This window comes from Centropristis striata, chromosome 23 (genome assembly GCF_030273125.1).
Source record: "Centropristis striata isolate RG_2023a ecotype Rhode Island chromosome 23, C.striata_1.0, whole genome shotgun sequence".
Classification (NCBI taxonomy): Eukaryota; Metazoa; Chordata; class Actinopteri; order Perciformes; family Serranidae; genus Centropristis; species Centropristis striata.
Window position 1 is genome coordinate 20,780,687 of NC_081539.1, and position 17,617 is coordinate 20,798,303.

Below are 17,617 nucleotides of genomic sequence, written 5' to 3' on the forward strand. Positions count from 1 at the left end.
CGGGGGGTCACACTGGGAGTATGGGGAGTACTGCTGCAGGCAGGTGCCCCCACAAACACCCTCTCCCCCATACACACACCCTCCTTTCTCACTTCCATCCTACACCCAATCCCATCTGTGCCACATTCATTTTAATTACCTTAATGAACATAATAAATATATCTCCTCTCTATTGATGAATGCTATTTGACAGCCATGGGGGTGGCAAGCAGGAGAGGATGGGCCCTTGATTGGAGTGTAATCATTGTTAAAGGCCCAGCATGAATAACATATTCAGACTGAAGAAGAGACACGCACACACATGCATATACACACATGAGGAAACACAGGTGGCTAGGCCCACAGGGTGTTTCATTCACAACTTGGCACTCCTGCTGTTATTATCATCATCAGCTTTGTTCGGGCTCGATTGAGTGTGAAAGAGCGAAACATGGTGGGCAACGCTTTTGTTGGATGTAAATGCTAAACTCTGATCAGCTAGTGGATGCACACAAATGTATGCACTTATATATACGCTCACGCACACACATAGAGGACTCACGTTCTCTCATCTTGCCGGATGCCCTGGTCTCGGATCCGGGCCTGCAAACAATTACAAAAATGAAAAACATACCTGTTTGTCATCATCTCTTTTTTTTGTCTCTCCCTCTTGTACTTCATTGCCTTTTCCACTCTGCACTTGTTCACCTTAAAGTGCTCCATGTCTCTCTCCTTCTCATCCGCCACTTCTTTCAGTCTCTTTACCTCCGCCTTCAATGTGTCATTAGTGTCCTGAAGATGTCTGACGAAGCCAGGGAGATGCAGAGTTAAACAGAGAAACACACATAGGGAGGCAGGCATAGAGAGAGACAGACACCTATTATCATCAAGAGACTCTTGTTAACATGGCAGACAAAATATTCCGCCACACAACGGCAATGATGTCTGTGTTTCTGTGCTTTCAGAGCAGCCTTTAACTAGCAGTTCAGACATTATCTCTGACACATAAACACACACACATATCACGATCTATTATAATGAAATGCTATATTTCCGCAGTCATTTATCATTTACCCTTGTGGCTATTTATTTCCGTATTTTGCTATGCCACGAATTCTCACTATGCTGAACTATTAAAATAAGTTGTTATTCGTACGTTTATTGTACTGTCATAATACACTTCAGACGCATAAAATAGTTTTATTTAATCGAAAGGGAGATTAAAATATTCTGTATATTCAGGGAGATTTCTGAGTATAAGGAAGAAACTCTATCACTCTAACTTTGAGTAGCCTGAGACTGGTAAAATTGGTACAGGTTTCCATAACAAAAATATAAGAAGAAAACACACACAGTGTAAAATAAGAGAGAGAAGAAGAGGCAGACACACAGACGGTTGTGGTGCTGATGGGCGGGGCAGAGGGAGGCATGGCACTGCAGGGGGCCGGGATGACAGAAGACGGCTAGACCGCTTTGATCTCCTGTAAGAGGAATATGTCCCGCCCATGTCTGTGTGTGTGCATGTGTGTGTGCGTGTGTGTATGTGAGTGAGTGAGTCATGATGATGCAGATATGCTGAATGACTGTCAGGTGCAAGCATGTCAGAAAGTCCATCTGAATCCCTCCAACACGTGCGCAGAAACACATACGACATAACAGTATACGCACACACACGTGCAGTATAATCATAAAACTCCTCCTAGTTCGAAGGTGTAGCGGTACGCTGAGTTGTTTTACCCCCATCTTTAGGAAACAAATATACTGAACAAACACACACACACACACACACACGCCCACTCACAAACAAAAATGCACTCATTGATGATCTAGCGTACCTAAAAATCGGACTCTAAATAAATACTCACTCTTTTTCTTCAGTGACGATGAGCAGCACCTTGTTTTGGGCCTTCATCTGGGCTGTGAGACTCTCGTTAGAAGTCCTGAGAGGAAAAGGAGAAGAAAGACTTTTGAAATCTAATGATGAACTTTAGAACTGCATCTGTAGCTCTATGTACACTCAAAGAGCTGTGCACTTGTTTTTGGGTGTTGTTTTTGCATTGAAACTTTATATTTTCACAGTGTGTTTTTGGTTAATAAAAGTTGACATTTTGGTCACCTAAAATGTTGTGTTCAGTGTTCTAGGGAGTAGGCTTTTTTTTCATTTCAATTTATAGTTACCGTGAACTAAAGATGAACCTTTATAACCAGGCTAGTGTTAGCTGGTGCTTCAGTGCTTGCTTACTGGTAGCTTCAAAACTGTAGTTCACAGTTCACACAACCAATCAGTGATGTCACGGTCTTTTATACACGGTTCTTTTATAAAATCTCTGCAGTTACAAGACATGAAAAAATATCCTACAAACACACAAACTATGAATGAAAAAACATTCTGTATGTACAATACTGCAAGTTTTTCACAACACATAACAGTGTGAGTGTGGTTATACTTTTGTTCGATAATCCAACGGTTCACATTAGTCATGACCAGCTGGCTCTCATGGCGAAGGTTTGCATTGTCAGACCGCATCCCCTCTAGCTCTGACCGGAGCGTATCCACCTGTGATACACAATCAAATATTATCTGTCACAACAAAGACTGTCATTCAACAAACAGTGTAAAATCCTGTTACAGTTTTTTTTTTCACATTTCCCTTCTAATTTGTTACTTTTCTAACTTTAAAAAAAAACTCATCTTTACTGTGATGAGGGTTTTTAATGTTATGACTATGACTGAATTAGTGATGGATAACATCTGGGAGAAAAACATTGCTAATTTTAATTGCAGCTTAAAAAATAAATAATAATAAAAACATATTACTTTCTTTCAAGGAAAGTTATTAACGCCTAATACTGGCTTTTCACATTTAGATGGGTTTAAGTCTGTCTCTTACTCTATACACACTCTCACACCAAAGGTGTGAAATAAAGGAAGGAGAAAAAAAAAAGGGATAAGTGAGGCTCTAATAGATGGGAAGCATGGACAGGGTGAAAATATATGTCAAAAATAGAGCCTAATCGCAACAGAAGAGAAAAATTAGGTAAATGGAGAATAATAGGGGATGAATGAGATGGCATTTTGCAGACACAGGTATAAATAGCAGGGTGAGGTATTAAGCAGGTGCAAAGAGGTAAAGATGGAGGATGGGGGAGAGCAGAGGCAGACTGAAGGCGAGATTGTAGAGAGAAAACGGGCGAGGGGTTAAAAACAGGAATGGGATGGCACTGGCCAAACTGCTGACTTTTTCATTCTGCTTATCAGTCAGGACCTTTCCAGGCCTAAACTCTAGGGACCCTGACACATTACCCTTATCGCCATGGAAACACCTTGATATACCATACCATCTTCCCACAAAGACTTGGGCAAACATAAAAAAAAGTTTCCAATATGTGGGCCATGATTTAAGTATCCAAAAATGTCATATGATTAACCTAAAATGTCAAAAAAATAAACTGAAATCATGTAGTGTGCATGTGTGTGTGTGTGTGTGTGTGTGTGTGTTGAATCCCAGAAGTATACCAAAATATCTTCCTGATGATGTTTATCTGAAAACCACCATGGGACAGAGATAATAACACACCTGATCTTGTTGATGCAGAGCTGAATTAAAAAAAAAATAGCATGCAGGAGTAATCAAAAAGTGATTACGACAAATATTCTTTCATTATCAAATGGCTTCAGTGGAACAGGACAATACAGGCAGTAAGAGTGAAGAGTGGGAAATCATCAAGATTACAAAAAATAGATGAATTGTAGTAGTTCAGAAAGTCTGGTAATTTAGTGTCTGTTTGTTGATGGCTCTATTGGTTGAACAGCTTGTCGATATATTAGTCACACACCTAAATAAGTTACAGGACTCGTGCACCCCAATGTTCAAGTGAAAATAACATGATTTTAGTTGCCTGAGGGGAAAATCTTTTAAAGTTATTTATCGAAGAGAAGCCACTCTTTCATGTGTGCTCCGAATCAACCCTGGGCTGCACAGTGGGCAGACAGTTCAAAAGTTTACCAGACAATTTTGCTGCATACTCTATGAGAAGAATTCATACAACAACTCACAGAAAATGTGCAATCTAATATTAAAATCTGCTGCAACATCAACTGATTTCAACACTGTATGAAAAATACTGCTAAATGAACCAATGCTGTACCCGTTTTCTACCAGTGAATACTTGGATGTTGGATGAATGGATGATGGATTGTGGAGCTGGTTAAATCCATTACATACATAACTTAAAGGGGACATATAATGATAATTTTCAGGTTCATACATGTATTTTGGGTTTTCACTACAATATGTTTACACACTTTAATGTTCAAAAAACACTTTCTCATACTGTCTGTCTGAATAAACCTTATTCACACTCTCCGTTTCTTTCACCATCTCTTTATGCCCACCTGCCAAAAAAGCAAAATGGTCTCACAGGAATCCGTGAAATAGCCACGGATTTGCTTAACTCAAAATCCGTGGAATACACGGAATCACTCAAATTTCCGTGAAACTGACACAGATTTCGCTACAATGCAAGTTAATGACAGTCATATCCCGTGGCTATTCCAACATACAAAGTGATTATGTACATTCACTGAGTGAATATTTAGACAATAAAACATATATTTCTCGCTAGAAATGTGATCAAAATCCATTTTTATGCAGAAACTAAGTCAAAATATTGATTTTTTTCACTAAAAATGAGAGAACTGTCCGCCATGTCTTTTGTTCTGACTGTCGGGACCTTGAAAGTCACATGACTTGGAACAAACCAATAGGAAAAAATATTAACTTGCATTATAGCGAAATCCGTGTCAGTTTCACGGATTCCTGTGAGACCAGGTTCCAAAAAAGCCTGTTCTGCTCCGTTTGGTCAATGTTTTTGTGAGAAGTTCCATCAAAAAATGTCTTTGCTAGAAAGCCTTTCTAACATGTGGTTAATGTTGTGAAAGGGTCTATTTTAAAACAAAACCATGAGCTGAACCCAAACAACCTAACCCAGCAACCAAACTTTAAAAAAAATAATAATACAAAAAGAAAAACAAAATAATAGCTCAACTAAGTCTGGTGTCTTACGGGGCACAAACCAAAAACTGCTGGGTGAAAGTCCTGTATTTGACCCACTTATTCATCACAACCTACTCACTGAATATATAACCCTGATTCCAAAGAAGCTGGAACAAAACCCAAAATGCAAACAGAATACAATCAAATCCAGAATTAAAAACAACATAAAAACTATTTATATATATATATATATATTTATTTATATTTATATATATATAAAACTTAGTTTGAAAAATAAATCTCGTCTTTGTACTGTATTCAATTGAATTCAGGTCAAAAAGGATTTGCAAATCATTGCATTCTGTGTTTATTTACATTCTTCAGAACGCCTCATCTCCTCCAGAATAGGGGTTGTACTTTGTCTCTCTTTATACTACTGCTACTACCACTACTAGAACAAAAGCTTTCTGGCAAAATGCTTTTTGTCAGAAAGCCATATATCCCATGTGGTCAAGCCGTGTGTGGAGATACTCAGATGAGGGGGTTATGTATATCTAATGAGCCTGCATGTGACGTAGGAGGAATAGCCAAATCTGACTAGCTTGCTGAATCTGATCAAAACAGCCCATGAACAAAAATGACTGGATTGTCATGTTTCACTGTTTGTGGGTTCCACTTCAGGTACCAAAATGTATATGCACAAGCCCCAAACAAATAAGTTCTTCATATGTTCTACTTAAAATGTAACGCAGAACAATACAAATAAATTTGAGTGCAAGACAACATGCTGACATGAAGACATGTAAGGTGTCATAAAAGAGATGACTCAGTGAATCATGTTCTGGTCAAAAGAAAAAACAGATAGATTTGACTTGTATTAGACATGCACATATTTGAGATAATAAAGATAGAAAGAATGATCCTTCAACAACACAGATGAATAGGCTGCATTAGACGTGAAAGGAAGTTGTGAATATCACAGCGACACATAATCAATGATTCAAATTTCATAACATGCTGAAGAATTACACTTTTAATTACACTCAAATTAAAGAAGGGCTGCATTTCAACAAATAAAGCAATGAAGAAAAACTCAATGAATTAATGGAATTACATCAAGCAAATCATTACATTTTAAAGAGTAAACCAAGTCAGGGCATCAATAGTAACTGCATTTATCAATTAACAATGAATAGTGGATACCCTGTTGTTTCTGATTTCATTTATTTTTTGTCTCGTGCATAAACACATTTTCATATGAAGGAAGTTCTGTTGTGGACCAAAACCCCACGCTAATGCTCCGATATTAATTATATACACAAAAATATCAAACCGTACCATTGAACAGCTCAAAACACAGCCACACTCACACCCTATCTGCACACACCTCCACATGCACGAGTGTTCACACACACTGGTGGGATGTGTGCTGTGCTGTAATGACAGTAATTACCTGTGGTCTCACATTAACATCTCCCTCCTGACTGTCTGACTGGCTCGGCTGGTGGAGGGATGTAAATCGCAGCACAAGTCTGATGTTGTGATTAGGACTAAATTACGCACCATCACTCTGTTTCCACCAGTGTCAGGGGAGGCAGTGAAAGGGTGTGTGAGAAAGAGGGGGAGAGTGAGAGAGAGAGGGACATTTAGAGAAAAAGGGACAAAGGAGGTGCGATTGCAAGCAGGGGGAGGAGGAAAGTAGCCTACCTGCTTAACATTTAGATTGGTTTTGTTGCACAAATATTTTAGCAGATGATGGGGGCTAAAAGGGGCAACAAAATGCATTTGGGACGCACTTATAACCAAGTTGGGTGATACCACTGGTCTTTCAGGTCTATGCTAGAGAATATGAGTTGACTACTGCACTGCTGGTGGAGGATTTGGGATCTTTACAGCTGCTGAAATAGTATTCGTCGTCTTGATGGTTTATTCTATCTAAATAAGGCCACCCAGCCCACAGCCCATACTTGCATTGATAATGGAAACAAGATGGACTTTGTGCAATCTTTTTTCTGAACTTGAACATCTGAATGAACTTTCATGACAAACCACAAAGTGTACCTGCAGACAGAAGAAAAAAAAAAAGATTGTGGCGACTTAATGGATTTTCCATCTTTTCTATTCTCAATGGAGCTGTGGACTAGTATTACATTGCACATTAGCTGTCCAGGACAAAAGTGCATTTTCACTAAAACAGACCAAGCTGTCCAAGGTCGTGGGATAAACATAATTCAAAGTTAACTTTCTGGGTAAAGAGCGGAATATGAAGATGAGGGGGGAAAATCAGAAACAGACAGCCGAGTTGTTGCTAACATCACCATCAAACCGCCAGAGCTGAATACGAGCCATTACTCTGTTCCACTCAGCTCATCAGAGCACATCCTCTCATCAAATTAATGAACACATTTATTGTTAAACACGTTTTTATAAAACATTCATTCATTCTGTCTAATTAAAAGACCCAACAGGCCTGACATCACTTAAATATGCATACTTATCACTCACAGGGTCTGAATTAAAGATCTACAGGCGTGTGTGTGTGTACACTGTATGTGTGCATGTGCGTATACGACGGCAGGAGAGAATGAGGTTTCCTAAGCAGGTCTTCTCACTCTAGGCTTAATGGTGATAATCATGGCGTGACCCAACATTAAGACCATGTGTGCGTGTGTTTATGTGTGTCCCACTCTCCCTAATGGTGACGATGATGACATGTTCTCCATTAGACTAGTCAGTGGGCCACAGCAGATCTAGCATATTAATGATGCTGATGATGGCTTCTTTAATTACCTTCGTCTGCGGCTGCATGGCCTCACTCCTTTCCCCGAGTCCTTTCATCACTGACTCTCCTACGCATGCTGCTGGGTTGTTTATCAGCGGCTGCCATTATTGAAGTCCCCTATCTTGCATCTAGCCCGCATGAGCACAACTACATTACCAGCCTTGGTAAAAAAGTTTCTAAACCACTTCCCAGCCAGATGAAGTTCCCACATCAAGTTGGTACAGAGGAAGCTCAGACTTGGTTTCTCGGCTCAAATGTGCTTATATTACTGAGGATACCAAACACAGAACACTTGCACATATTCATAATCTTCTTTAATCGGCCTTTAAACAGATGGTTTCCAAAAGTAATCATAATATTGTCAATTTTAGACCGCATTTTCTACAAGAAAATGTATTTTAAGTATGTTTGTTTAGATAACGTTTACCTTTTGAGATGTTTGGTTTCTTGTAGTTTCTAAAAAGAGGTTATTTGTCGAAATATAAGTTAAAAAATTGTTATTAGGGCTGTAACGACTTGTGTATTTGTGCTAACAGATCCCTGTAAGATAGTTACTGGGGCAGGGTGACTAAACGAATAAATCTGCCGTTCGGCAATCGGCTGAGTACATCATCAGTTGTTTTATTTGGGCAATTTTGTTTTTTTATTTTGCAGAATGTGCTGCACAATGGAATCCAGTTGTAACAGATGTTAATAAAAAACATCAAATACCTAAATGTTGGTAGCTAATACCAAACCTTAGAAGTCACTCAGCCTCACAGTGTTGTTAGTTAGTTCACAGGACTACTTAAGAAAAAATGCAAATAGTGTCATTCAACAACTACGACTGCTTTATTTGTTGGTAACCTCCAACAATAGAAAGCTATAAATGTATCCTGGATGTGAGGAATTCCCATTTGGCAGACCTTCCGATGTTTAGTTGTCCAGGTGACCACCCAGCAGCAGTGCTTAGCTGACAGCAGCAACACAAAAGAACAATTTTAGGTTTTTATTGTTGCTGTATTGTTTAGTGAAGAGCTGATGCAGCAAGAGTTTGGAAAAACACTGCAAGTCCTGTTGTTATTTTTTCAGCATGTTAATAAAATGTTGGAAAATGAAATAGTGGTGGGAGGCATTTATTTCTAATTAGTTATTTTCGCCAATATAGGAAACAATTTCTGCTTACAAAAACGTGCCATGGCCAAACTCCTTTTAATGGGCCACAGTTCAATTCACAATACAGTGAAGCAGCCCCAAACTCTAAATGCTGGTTAATCAGGGAGCATCATAATATTCACTTGTATAATGTTACATGTTCTCTTGTACAGAAGCATTTATATGATATGTGGGACATGACATTTAAAACTCAAATTACCTCCTTGCGGGTGTATGCCTCCGCCAACCAGTTTAGTTGTAATCCAGACTTCTATATATAGCAGTCAATGACAGGAGACAATGCTTCAAATATGGATGTTGCTACAAAATCTAAAAACTGGATGCTACAAACACATCTTTAACCCAACAGCACAGAAGAAGAGCAAAACAATCACGAGTCTCAAGGTGGGCACCAAGATTAGTGTCATTAATTAATGTGAAATAAGGTCACAATCTGCCCTCCTAGAGTTATGGTGTTAAATAAGTTTGAAATTAAAAGGTCTTTTTGCAGAACATTATAATGTCACAGTGAAGCTGACCTTTGACCTTTTGAATATAAAATGTCATCACTTCATCCTATTAGACATTTGTGTAAAATCTTGTAATAATTAGTGTATGAATTCTTGACATTTGACCACCAAAATCGAATCAATTCATTCTTGAGTCCATGTGGACGTTTGTCACATATTTGTCACATTTGAAGACATTTCCCGAAGGCGTTTCTGAGATATCGCCTTCACTAGGATGGGAGAGACATGAGGTCACAGTGACCTTTGAATACAAAAATCTAGTCAGTTCATCTTTGAGTCCAAGTGGATATTTGCGCCACATTTGAAGACATTCCCTTCAGGTGTAACTAAGAAATCATGTCACGATATTGTGACTTTGACCTTTAACCAAGAAAATCTAATCAGTTCCTCCTTAACTCCAATTGCACATTTTTGCAGAGTGTGAAGACATTCCTGAGATATCGTATTCTCAAGACTGGGACAGACAGGGCATTGTGCTGTCTGGTCCGCATGCGCAGAGGGAAAAAATCTCACCATAAATGAAAAAAGTATGCTGCTGCTGCAAAAATGTTGAAATGAAAAAGAAACACACTTTTATAGGTTTCCATTTTCACGTTATTAATCATATCAATATACGCTAACTAGTCTTTATTCTTTGGTTCTAGACTGAGAATTGACTTTGAATAAGGGGGTATTGCAAAGCCCTTTTAGAATCTGTGAAGGAGGTTTTAGTGGAGTAAAACCTAAGCTAAGGTGAGATGATTAAAGGTTAGCCTTGAGTAATTACAATAATAGCATTCTTTTGCACTTTTGCAAATTAGAAGCTGTTAGATGAGTGGCAGCTGGAATTTGTAAAGACTCATTTTCACTCATTTTCAAGTTCCTTGAACAAGGTCACAAACACGGAGCTATATAAAAGTGAAGAGTCTGAACTTTGACTAAGTGATATGAATTTGCCTCGGCTTCTTGCTAAAACTAACAAGGTAAATACACATTTTTAACTTAGAGAACAAAATGTTTCAATAATAATGTTAAAAACCTACATTTATAAAAATGAAAGTAAACATTTCCTAAGAATAAGAGAGACACAACCTTTAAATATTTTTGGACATACTCCACATTTATGTCTCATCCTGTTCTTTCTTGTGCTAAATTAAAATCATCCTGCCTTATGTGTTACTTCCATGAACTTTTCATGCAGCAATCTTTTTATGATTAATCCACATTTTATACAGTTCATACAGTCTATGATCCACATTCATGCACAGAAACATCTACTGTACAGCCTTATTTGGTGAAAAAAGTCAGTGTATAACACAGGGAGTTATGGAGGCAGCATAAGGAGAATAAAGGCTGATGTATGCTTGACTGTCCGTTCCCAATAAATTGCAGGACTGTAGCCTAATGAGCTGTGTTTGAGAGCGATGGGACACAAGGACATGCATGCACACACACATTGAACAAACACGAAGGCCATTCTATGGTTAAACAGTCAGACAATTGGACCACTTCTCTTTATTCATCAACTAAATAAATGAGCTTCATTTGTCTGTCCTCATTTCTCCATCAACAAACCTGTGTGTGTGTGTGTGTGTGTGTGTGTGTGTGTGTGTGTGTGCGCGTGCATGTATAAAACGATGATCTAGTACAGGTCATTCTAAGCTAATTAGGCCAGGCTTGTGGGCTTCTATCAGGTGTAATGTGTGAGATCAATGAACAGATGAGACCGTTACAGAGACCAATTCTCTCTGGCATCACCAAAATGAAAAAACTACACGCTAATGTTTGCAAAGTTCACCCACACAGCCACATTTCAAATAAAACAAATACTTAACAGGTGTCTGTGTTTGACACCTGTAAGTGTGTCGAAAATGATTGTATAACAGCAACATTAGGAAGCTAAATCACTGTCTGTAAATCACTGTCTATCGCTGCTGGAGTGGTGAACAAACTGGAGCGAATGACATTTCGCTTTGCCCACCTCCATGCTCAACTGCTGTGCAGAATAAAAAAGCGTCTTGGAGCTTTTTGTGATTCAGTGTGTTGTCTTGTTCAAGGATACTTAAGCAGCGACCAGGCTCGTCTCTCTAATCACTAGGCAGGCACCCCACTGACTCGGAATGATTAAAAGCTACTGTCTAATTGTATTTCTATAGAATGACATCAATAGTTGTAAAAAGTTTATGGAAATGAAAACATGCTCATAAACTTTTGCTATCTGAAAACTTCTCTGCAAATTCTCATTAAAACTGTTTGAAATCTTTTACTCCATGCTAAAAGAAGTTGAGGTAAACACACTAATGACTGTGATTGTGTGTGTGTGTGTGTGTGTGTGTGTGTGGTACTGTACAGAGAGAAAGTGAGGAAGAGGGAAAAGGAAAAAAGGAGAGAGGGATGATCTGATCAGTTACACAAACATGCCTCATGTTTACCACGACTTGTATTTGAACTGGACCCATGCAGAGGGGCAGGATCGAGTGAAGTGTTTGTGTGTGTGTGTGTGTGTGTGTGTGTGTGTGTGTGTGTGTCTGTGTCTGCGTCTGTGTGTGTATGTGTATGTGTGTGTGCTGAGCGGCATACATGCAAGCACAAAATTGACTGGCAGATATCATGCTAATCCCTTTCTTCATATAAGAAAAGAAACATTAAACAGGCCCGGATAACACAAACACGACCTTGCGTGTAAAACACACACACACACACACACACACACACACACACACACACACATAAATATACACACACTGTGCATACAAAGATATACACACAGAGAAAGACAGAGCTATCTGAGGTTCAGCTACTGTGCACCGAGGCAATTTGTAATATAGATTTCCTCTATAGGCCACTGTAGTGTACCATTTACCATTTCAAACCCTTTGATTTTTTTCACCAGCGGATAATTCATCTTCTGCTGGTCAATAACAGAGATTGGGACCTAATGAAGGAGTCATAGTCAGAACGGCCATCACACTGGTGTTTAAACACTGTTTGGAGTCAAATTCATTGAAAAGCTCATCTGTTGTTGAAATGATGGAAGACAGCAAGAATGCAAAGGGGAAATGTAAGAGATTGTGCATGTGTGCAGGAGCCGGCCATAGAATACATATACACAGAGAAATAGAGAAAAGCACATGCATTTTAAAACAGCTTACTACAAATATAAGTCTAAAATAATCAAAAGTATATGTTTGACTGAAGCATTTAAGAACAGCAATTCAAGTATGATCAAGTATGAAATTGCTTTAAAAACAAAAAATTGCTTGTTTTCATACTGAGTCGTCAGAATTAAAACATTAAACAAAGCTTTTCTTAAATAGTGTTCAGCCAAAGAAAAGCAGGAAGCTTATCTAGTTTGTCGGTCCAGTAATGCATGTTTGATGTTTTTGGGAAATATGTTCATTAACATTTTTACCAAGAGAAAGATAAGAAGATCTATAGTATAAGTCTAAGACCTGTAAGCTTAGATTTACATAAAGACGGGAAGCAGGGGCAAACAGCTAACCTTGCTCAAAAAATGTTAAAGTAGCAGGACTATTTATTGGCTGGGAGCAGTGATTTCATGGACTCAACCTCATAGAGAAGGCAAGAAAAAACCCATAACCACCAGAACACCCGGACAGAGCTAAACTAAGCTAATCTGCTACTGAGCACATGGAAGTGGTATCATTCTTATCACTAAAAATACCATTGTTAAGGATTCAGGGGGCTCTGTTGGGAGAAATTGAATGAAATCTTCATTATTTTTTATTAGAATATAATCACTTGAAACTACAGATTATTATGTTTTCGTCCTTCATATCTACGTAGGGAGCAGATCCACGGAGTCCGGCATGTTGCACCGCCATGTTTCTAAAATAGCCAAGAATGGGCAAATCAAATAGAGACTCTGAAGAGGGCCATTTTTTCATTACCTGAAGGCCACTTTAGTTCTACGACATGCTTAGAAAGGCCAGGGTGAGCTTAATGGTATTCATCCAGTTGCAATCTGCAACCTCACGGCTAGATGCCACTAAATAATCCTTTAACTCTAAAGAATAAGGACGCAGAGAACAGAACTCCCCCATGCACAGCCAGTAATAGAGACTGGTTGCTGGTTAGTCGCAGGAGTAACTGAGATAAAGATTTTTTTAAAAGAGAGTACACATACACAGTATACATCAGCTTGCTCTGCTTAGAGGAGAAAGGGAAAAAGCACATTTCAAAAAATATGAAACTATTTCTTTCAGAACTAGAAGGGCAAATAGTGAGAGCAGACCTCTACCAAGACCTTGCCCCATTTGGTAATTTAAATGAAAGGGAAAAAATATTTGTGAATCTCCTCCATTATTCAAATAATAACTGGAGATTAATGGGGTCCTCCTTGGTCCATGCTTCACACTTCCATTAAGTTTAATGAAAATTGGGCCAGTATTTTTCTGTGACCACTGACAAACAGACAAATACACCAACAAACCGAATGGAAAACATAACCTGCCATCAAATAGTGAAAATGGTACAAGAATCAAAATTGATTTAGAAGTGTTAGAGTGTTATCTTAATGATACTCTTTAACGACTTTCAGTGAAATTGTATTGCAAAAATATGATTATATAATCTCATTTTTTTTAAGAAGTTGTACCTACCTAAAATGTATTATTCAAAGCAAGTTATAATTAAAACTAACAAAATGAGTTAGTGCAGTTCATGTTGTACATGCCCGATGTAGTTTTGTCTGCTTAAGTGCATAAAGTGGAACACAGTTCACCGTATTGTACATCAGTTAATTATTTTAGATGATATTTTTGCCATATTCAAATATAAATATCAACACCAAAGAAGAAGTAATATGCTCATTATTTTGTGACATTAACTGCATCCACCTCAACATTTAAACCACTTCTGTTTTACCCAAGCAAACTGTTACTTCTAATACACTGGAAACAGACCTTTACGTAATGCTTGATAATTCATACAAGGGTAGCCATTGCCATGTCCTCTTCATGCAAGACTTGACGGACCTGTGACTAACTCTGACATGTCTTGCAATATGTTTGATCAGAAATTGTACAATGGAGAACAGAGGGCCGGTCACACAGCAGAGGCAGAGATGAAAGGATTTCCAACAGCTGAGAAATAGATGAAGAATTTTTCACGAGCACCAGCTTGGCTACTGACTGACCAATCAACTGGCCTAAGTCAGTGTCTTACTGGCCCTGGGCAATCAGTATTGTCAAAACCTGGTGCACTAATGTTAAGAGAAAAAAGGAGAGGCACGCTATGTGGGCTGCATTATTCACAAGGACAGGGTGAAAAAAGAGTAAGGTGAAAAAGAGCGAGTGAGAGAGGAAGGAATGGAGAGAGAGGAAGACAGGGAAACATGTCTGAAAGAAAGAGTGATAAAGAGAAGGACAGAGAACAAGAGAGCACTTGGAGAAAAATAAAGAAACAGAGGCAGAAAAGGGAGAAAGACCAGCAGTCATTTCAAGAATTTAAACAAAATGCACAATCAAGATCCGAAGAGCACTTCTGTGCACGGAAGCTTAAGACGGAATTCAAAGTTTGTCGGATCTAAATGAACATCAGTTCCCCGTCCTGGCTTTACCCTTAATTATCCATTCTGCCTTTGTACAGCGGCGGCTCAGCTCTGACAACTGCTCTCCCCAGAGACGCAACCCCCCTCCTCCTCCACTCCCAGCCAGAACATTAGGGAATATCAGGGAATATTACACCCAGGAATTAACGCTCCAAATCACCTTGCCAGGTTTAGGTCCCGCATGCACCCCTCCTTCTCTTGGACAAGATAATCCGGGCTCTAGCACCGGATATATGCCACTAATCATCAAAAAGGTAAGGGAGGGGTGTAGGGAGAGAGAGGAGGAAGGAAGGAGAGAGGAGGAGAGGAAGACTTTGGAGGGCATGGGAGGAGAGTGAACATATATGCGTTTGTGTAGACCTGGCTCACACTTTAAGTATAAAAAGCATGAGTTAGCTACAGAAATCAATATGCCAACTGGCAGAAGGATTCGATTATCATACTAAAATTATATTTAAGTGATGAAACTGATAAGTTATTGTGAATACAGACAGTATCTCAGTGGTTCAGATGACAAACACCTCACCTGTGCAGTGCCGTGCTCCAAGCCTATTTAAACAAACCCTCCAAATTATTTGCCGAGGCCGTGTCACTCAGGTCTGGTGTGTATTTATTTACCTGGTCCTGGGCATCCTGCGTCTCTCGCTCTGCCTTGAGTTTGTGATCGACAGCCTGCTGAAGATTCCTCCTGAGCTCTGCCACCTCCGTCTCCAGCTTCATAGCCATTGACCTGCACACACAAACAAAACAATTCAACCAGAATAAGGTTAATTAATAAAAATCTGTTACTATATTAAAGCCACCCCTATATATTTTCTGAAAATGTATTTAAATATTTTCTCATTCATTTTTACTATAAACAATCCTAAAAACAAACACATTAAAAGTATTTAATTCCAATATTAAGTTTTGTGAAAATCTAGCTATGTGGGAGTGTAACGTAGGCCCAGAAAGTGTGAGTATGTGTGTGTGTGTGTGTGTGTGTGTGTGTGTGTGTGTGTGTGTGTGTATGTGTGAGTGTGTGTGGCAGCCGAGCTAAGGGAATGTGAAGGGGATCAATATGAGGGGGTCTATTCCTGCCACGCAACTGTGCGTCTGTGTGTATGTGAGTCAGTTAGTGTCTGCAAGTGTGTGTGTACATGTGTGCGAGCGAGTTTGTGTGTGCCAGCTGCCCTGGCTACAGCGAGATCAATACGACAAATGATTACCATTTCCACAAACCTCCCTCCACAGCCTCGCTTTGGCCGCTCAGTGAGCCTCAACACCCCCACCAACCTTCTCCACACGCACATAAACACACACAGACCAAAACAAACCACCCTCACTCTTGACCCACACCTTTAAAAGCAAATATAAAAAATGAAAAATTACAAGTTTATTAATAGTAAAATATTTTTGGCTTTGTGCAAGCAAAAGTTTTGGGACAGTGGGCTGAAGTTAGTGTATTATAGATTTTACAGTTAAAACAAGAATGACTGTGCAGGGAAAGATCACACAGTCAGCATTTGACCATTAGTTTTTAGTGGCATTTGTGTTAAATTGACAAATTTAAAAAAAATACCCAAAACATAATGCATAATCCAATACATACCCCTGTCCTTTTATACTTCATTTGTTATTTTTTTTCCAGTGATAACTTAGTCTAGTGACTGTCAAAAGCAATGACCTATCACAAGTTAGAGGATTCTACTTTTGTAAGGACAAAGCTATCAATTTGTTTTTATTATTATTATGATTAACTGAATTGTTGTTTTCTTGGTGAAAGAAGTACTTAAGCAAAACTAGTAATTCCACAGTGTATAAATATTCAGTTATAAGTCCAAAAAGTCCAAAAGGGTTGCCAGAAAAATATACATGGTCGCCCATAAAGTTGGAATAAAGTATTTTTTTTTACCTCTTTCCATGAAATGATTGTGACAATGTGATTTTTTTCTAGGCAGAAACAGTGTATCTTCTCAAAACTTAATTATTTATATTTAATGTGTAATATATTACTATTAATCAATCTCTTCCAAACAAATCACAATAAAACACAAATGAAGGAGGATTGTGTCTGAAAAAAACAACTTTATGGGCGACCGTGTGCTGAAAGTACCAAAAGTAAAAATACTCATTATGCAGAAATGCCCATTTCAAAAGCTTATATATATTATATTATTCTCACTTAAATATTGCAAGATGTTGTAAATGTTGATAAAGATGGATTAATTTTAACTACTTGATGTACTCCAATGTAGTTTTATCCATAAAAATACATCATAATTTATTGGAATTTTAAAAATAGTTTAATAAAATTGAATCACAATTGAGAAACTGGGATGGCAAAATTTGGGGATTTTTTAATTTTTAGATTTTTTTTTATTTCAAGAAAAGGCTTACATAAATAATCGCAATTGGTCTCAATTGATCTTATTTACACTCAAAGTTGAGATATGTTGGAATTTTTTTTAAATCTTAAATAGACAGTGGAAAAAAGTTGTGAGGGCATACCCAAAGCTTGGCACATTTAATGATTCAACATTTTAAATGATTATAAAACATAAACTATAAATTCTAAAATATATCATACAAATAAATTATTGTTGCCTTTTATCTATGTCCAAATACAGATTAGCTGAGTTAATGGTTCAGCAGTGAACTTAAA

The 17,617-nt window shown here is 38.3% G+C and overlaps 1 protein-coding gene across 1 annotated transcript in view; it reads right to left on the reverse strand.

Moving 5' to 3' along the window:
- Positions 1 to 310: 310 nt before the first annotated feature.
- LOC131962439 (myosin-10-like) overlaps positions 311 to 17,617 on the reverse strand; it is a 46,833-nt gene continuing 29,526 nt past the window's right edge. The window contains exons 15-19 of the mRNA XM_059327441.1: positions 15,592 to 15,703; positions 2,427 to 2,536; positions 1,845 to 1,919; positions 688 to 781; positions 311 to 582 (exon numbers count right to left, since the gene is read on the reverse strand). Of these exons, the coding sequence (XP_059183424.1) occupies positions 538 to 582; positions 688 to 781; positions 1,845 to 1,919; positions 2,427 to 2,536; positions 15,592 to 15,703 (436 nt within the window). The 3' untranslated portion in view covers positions 311 to 537. The remainder of the gene's footprint in view (positions 583 to 687; positions 782 to 1,844; positions 1,920 to 2,426; positions 2,537 to 15,591; positions 15,704 to 17,617) is intronic.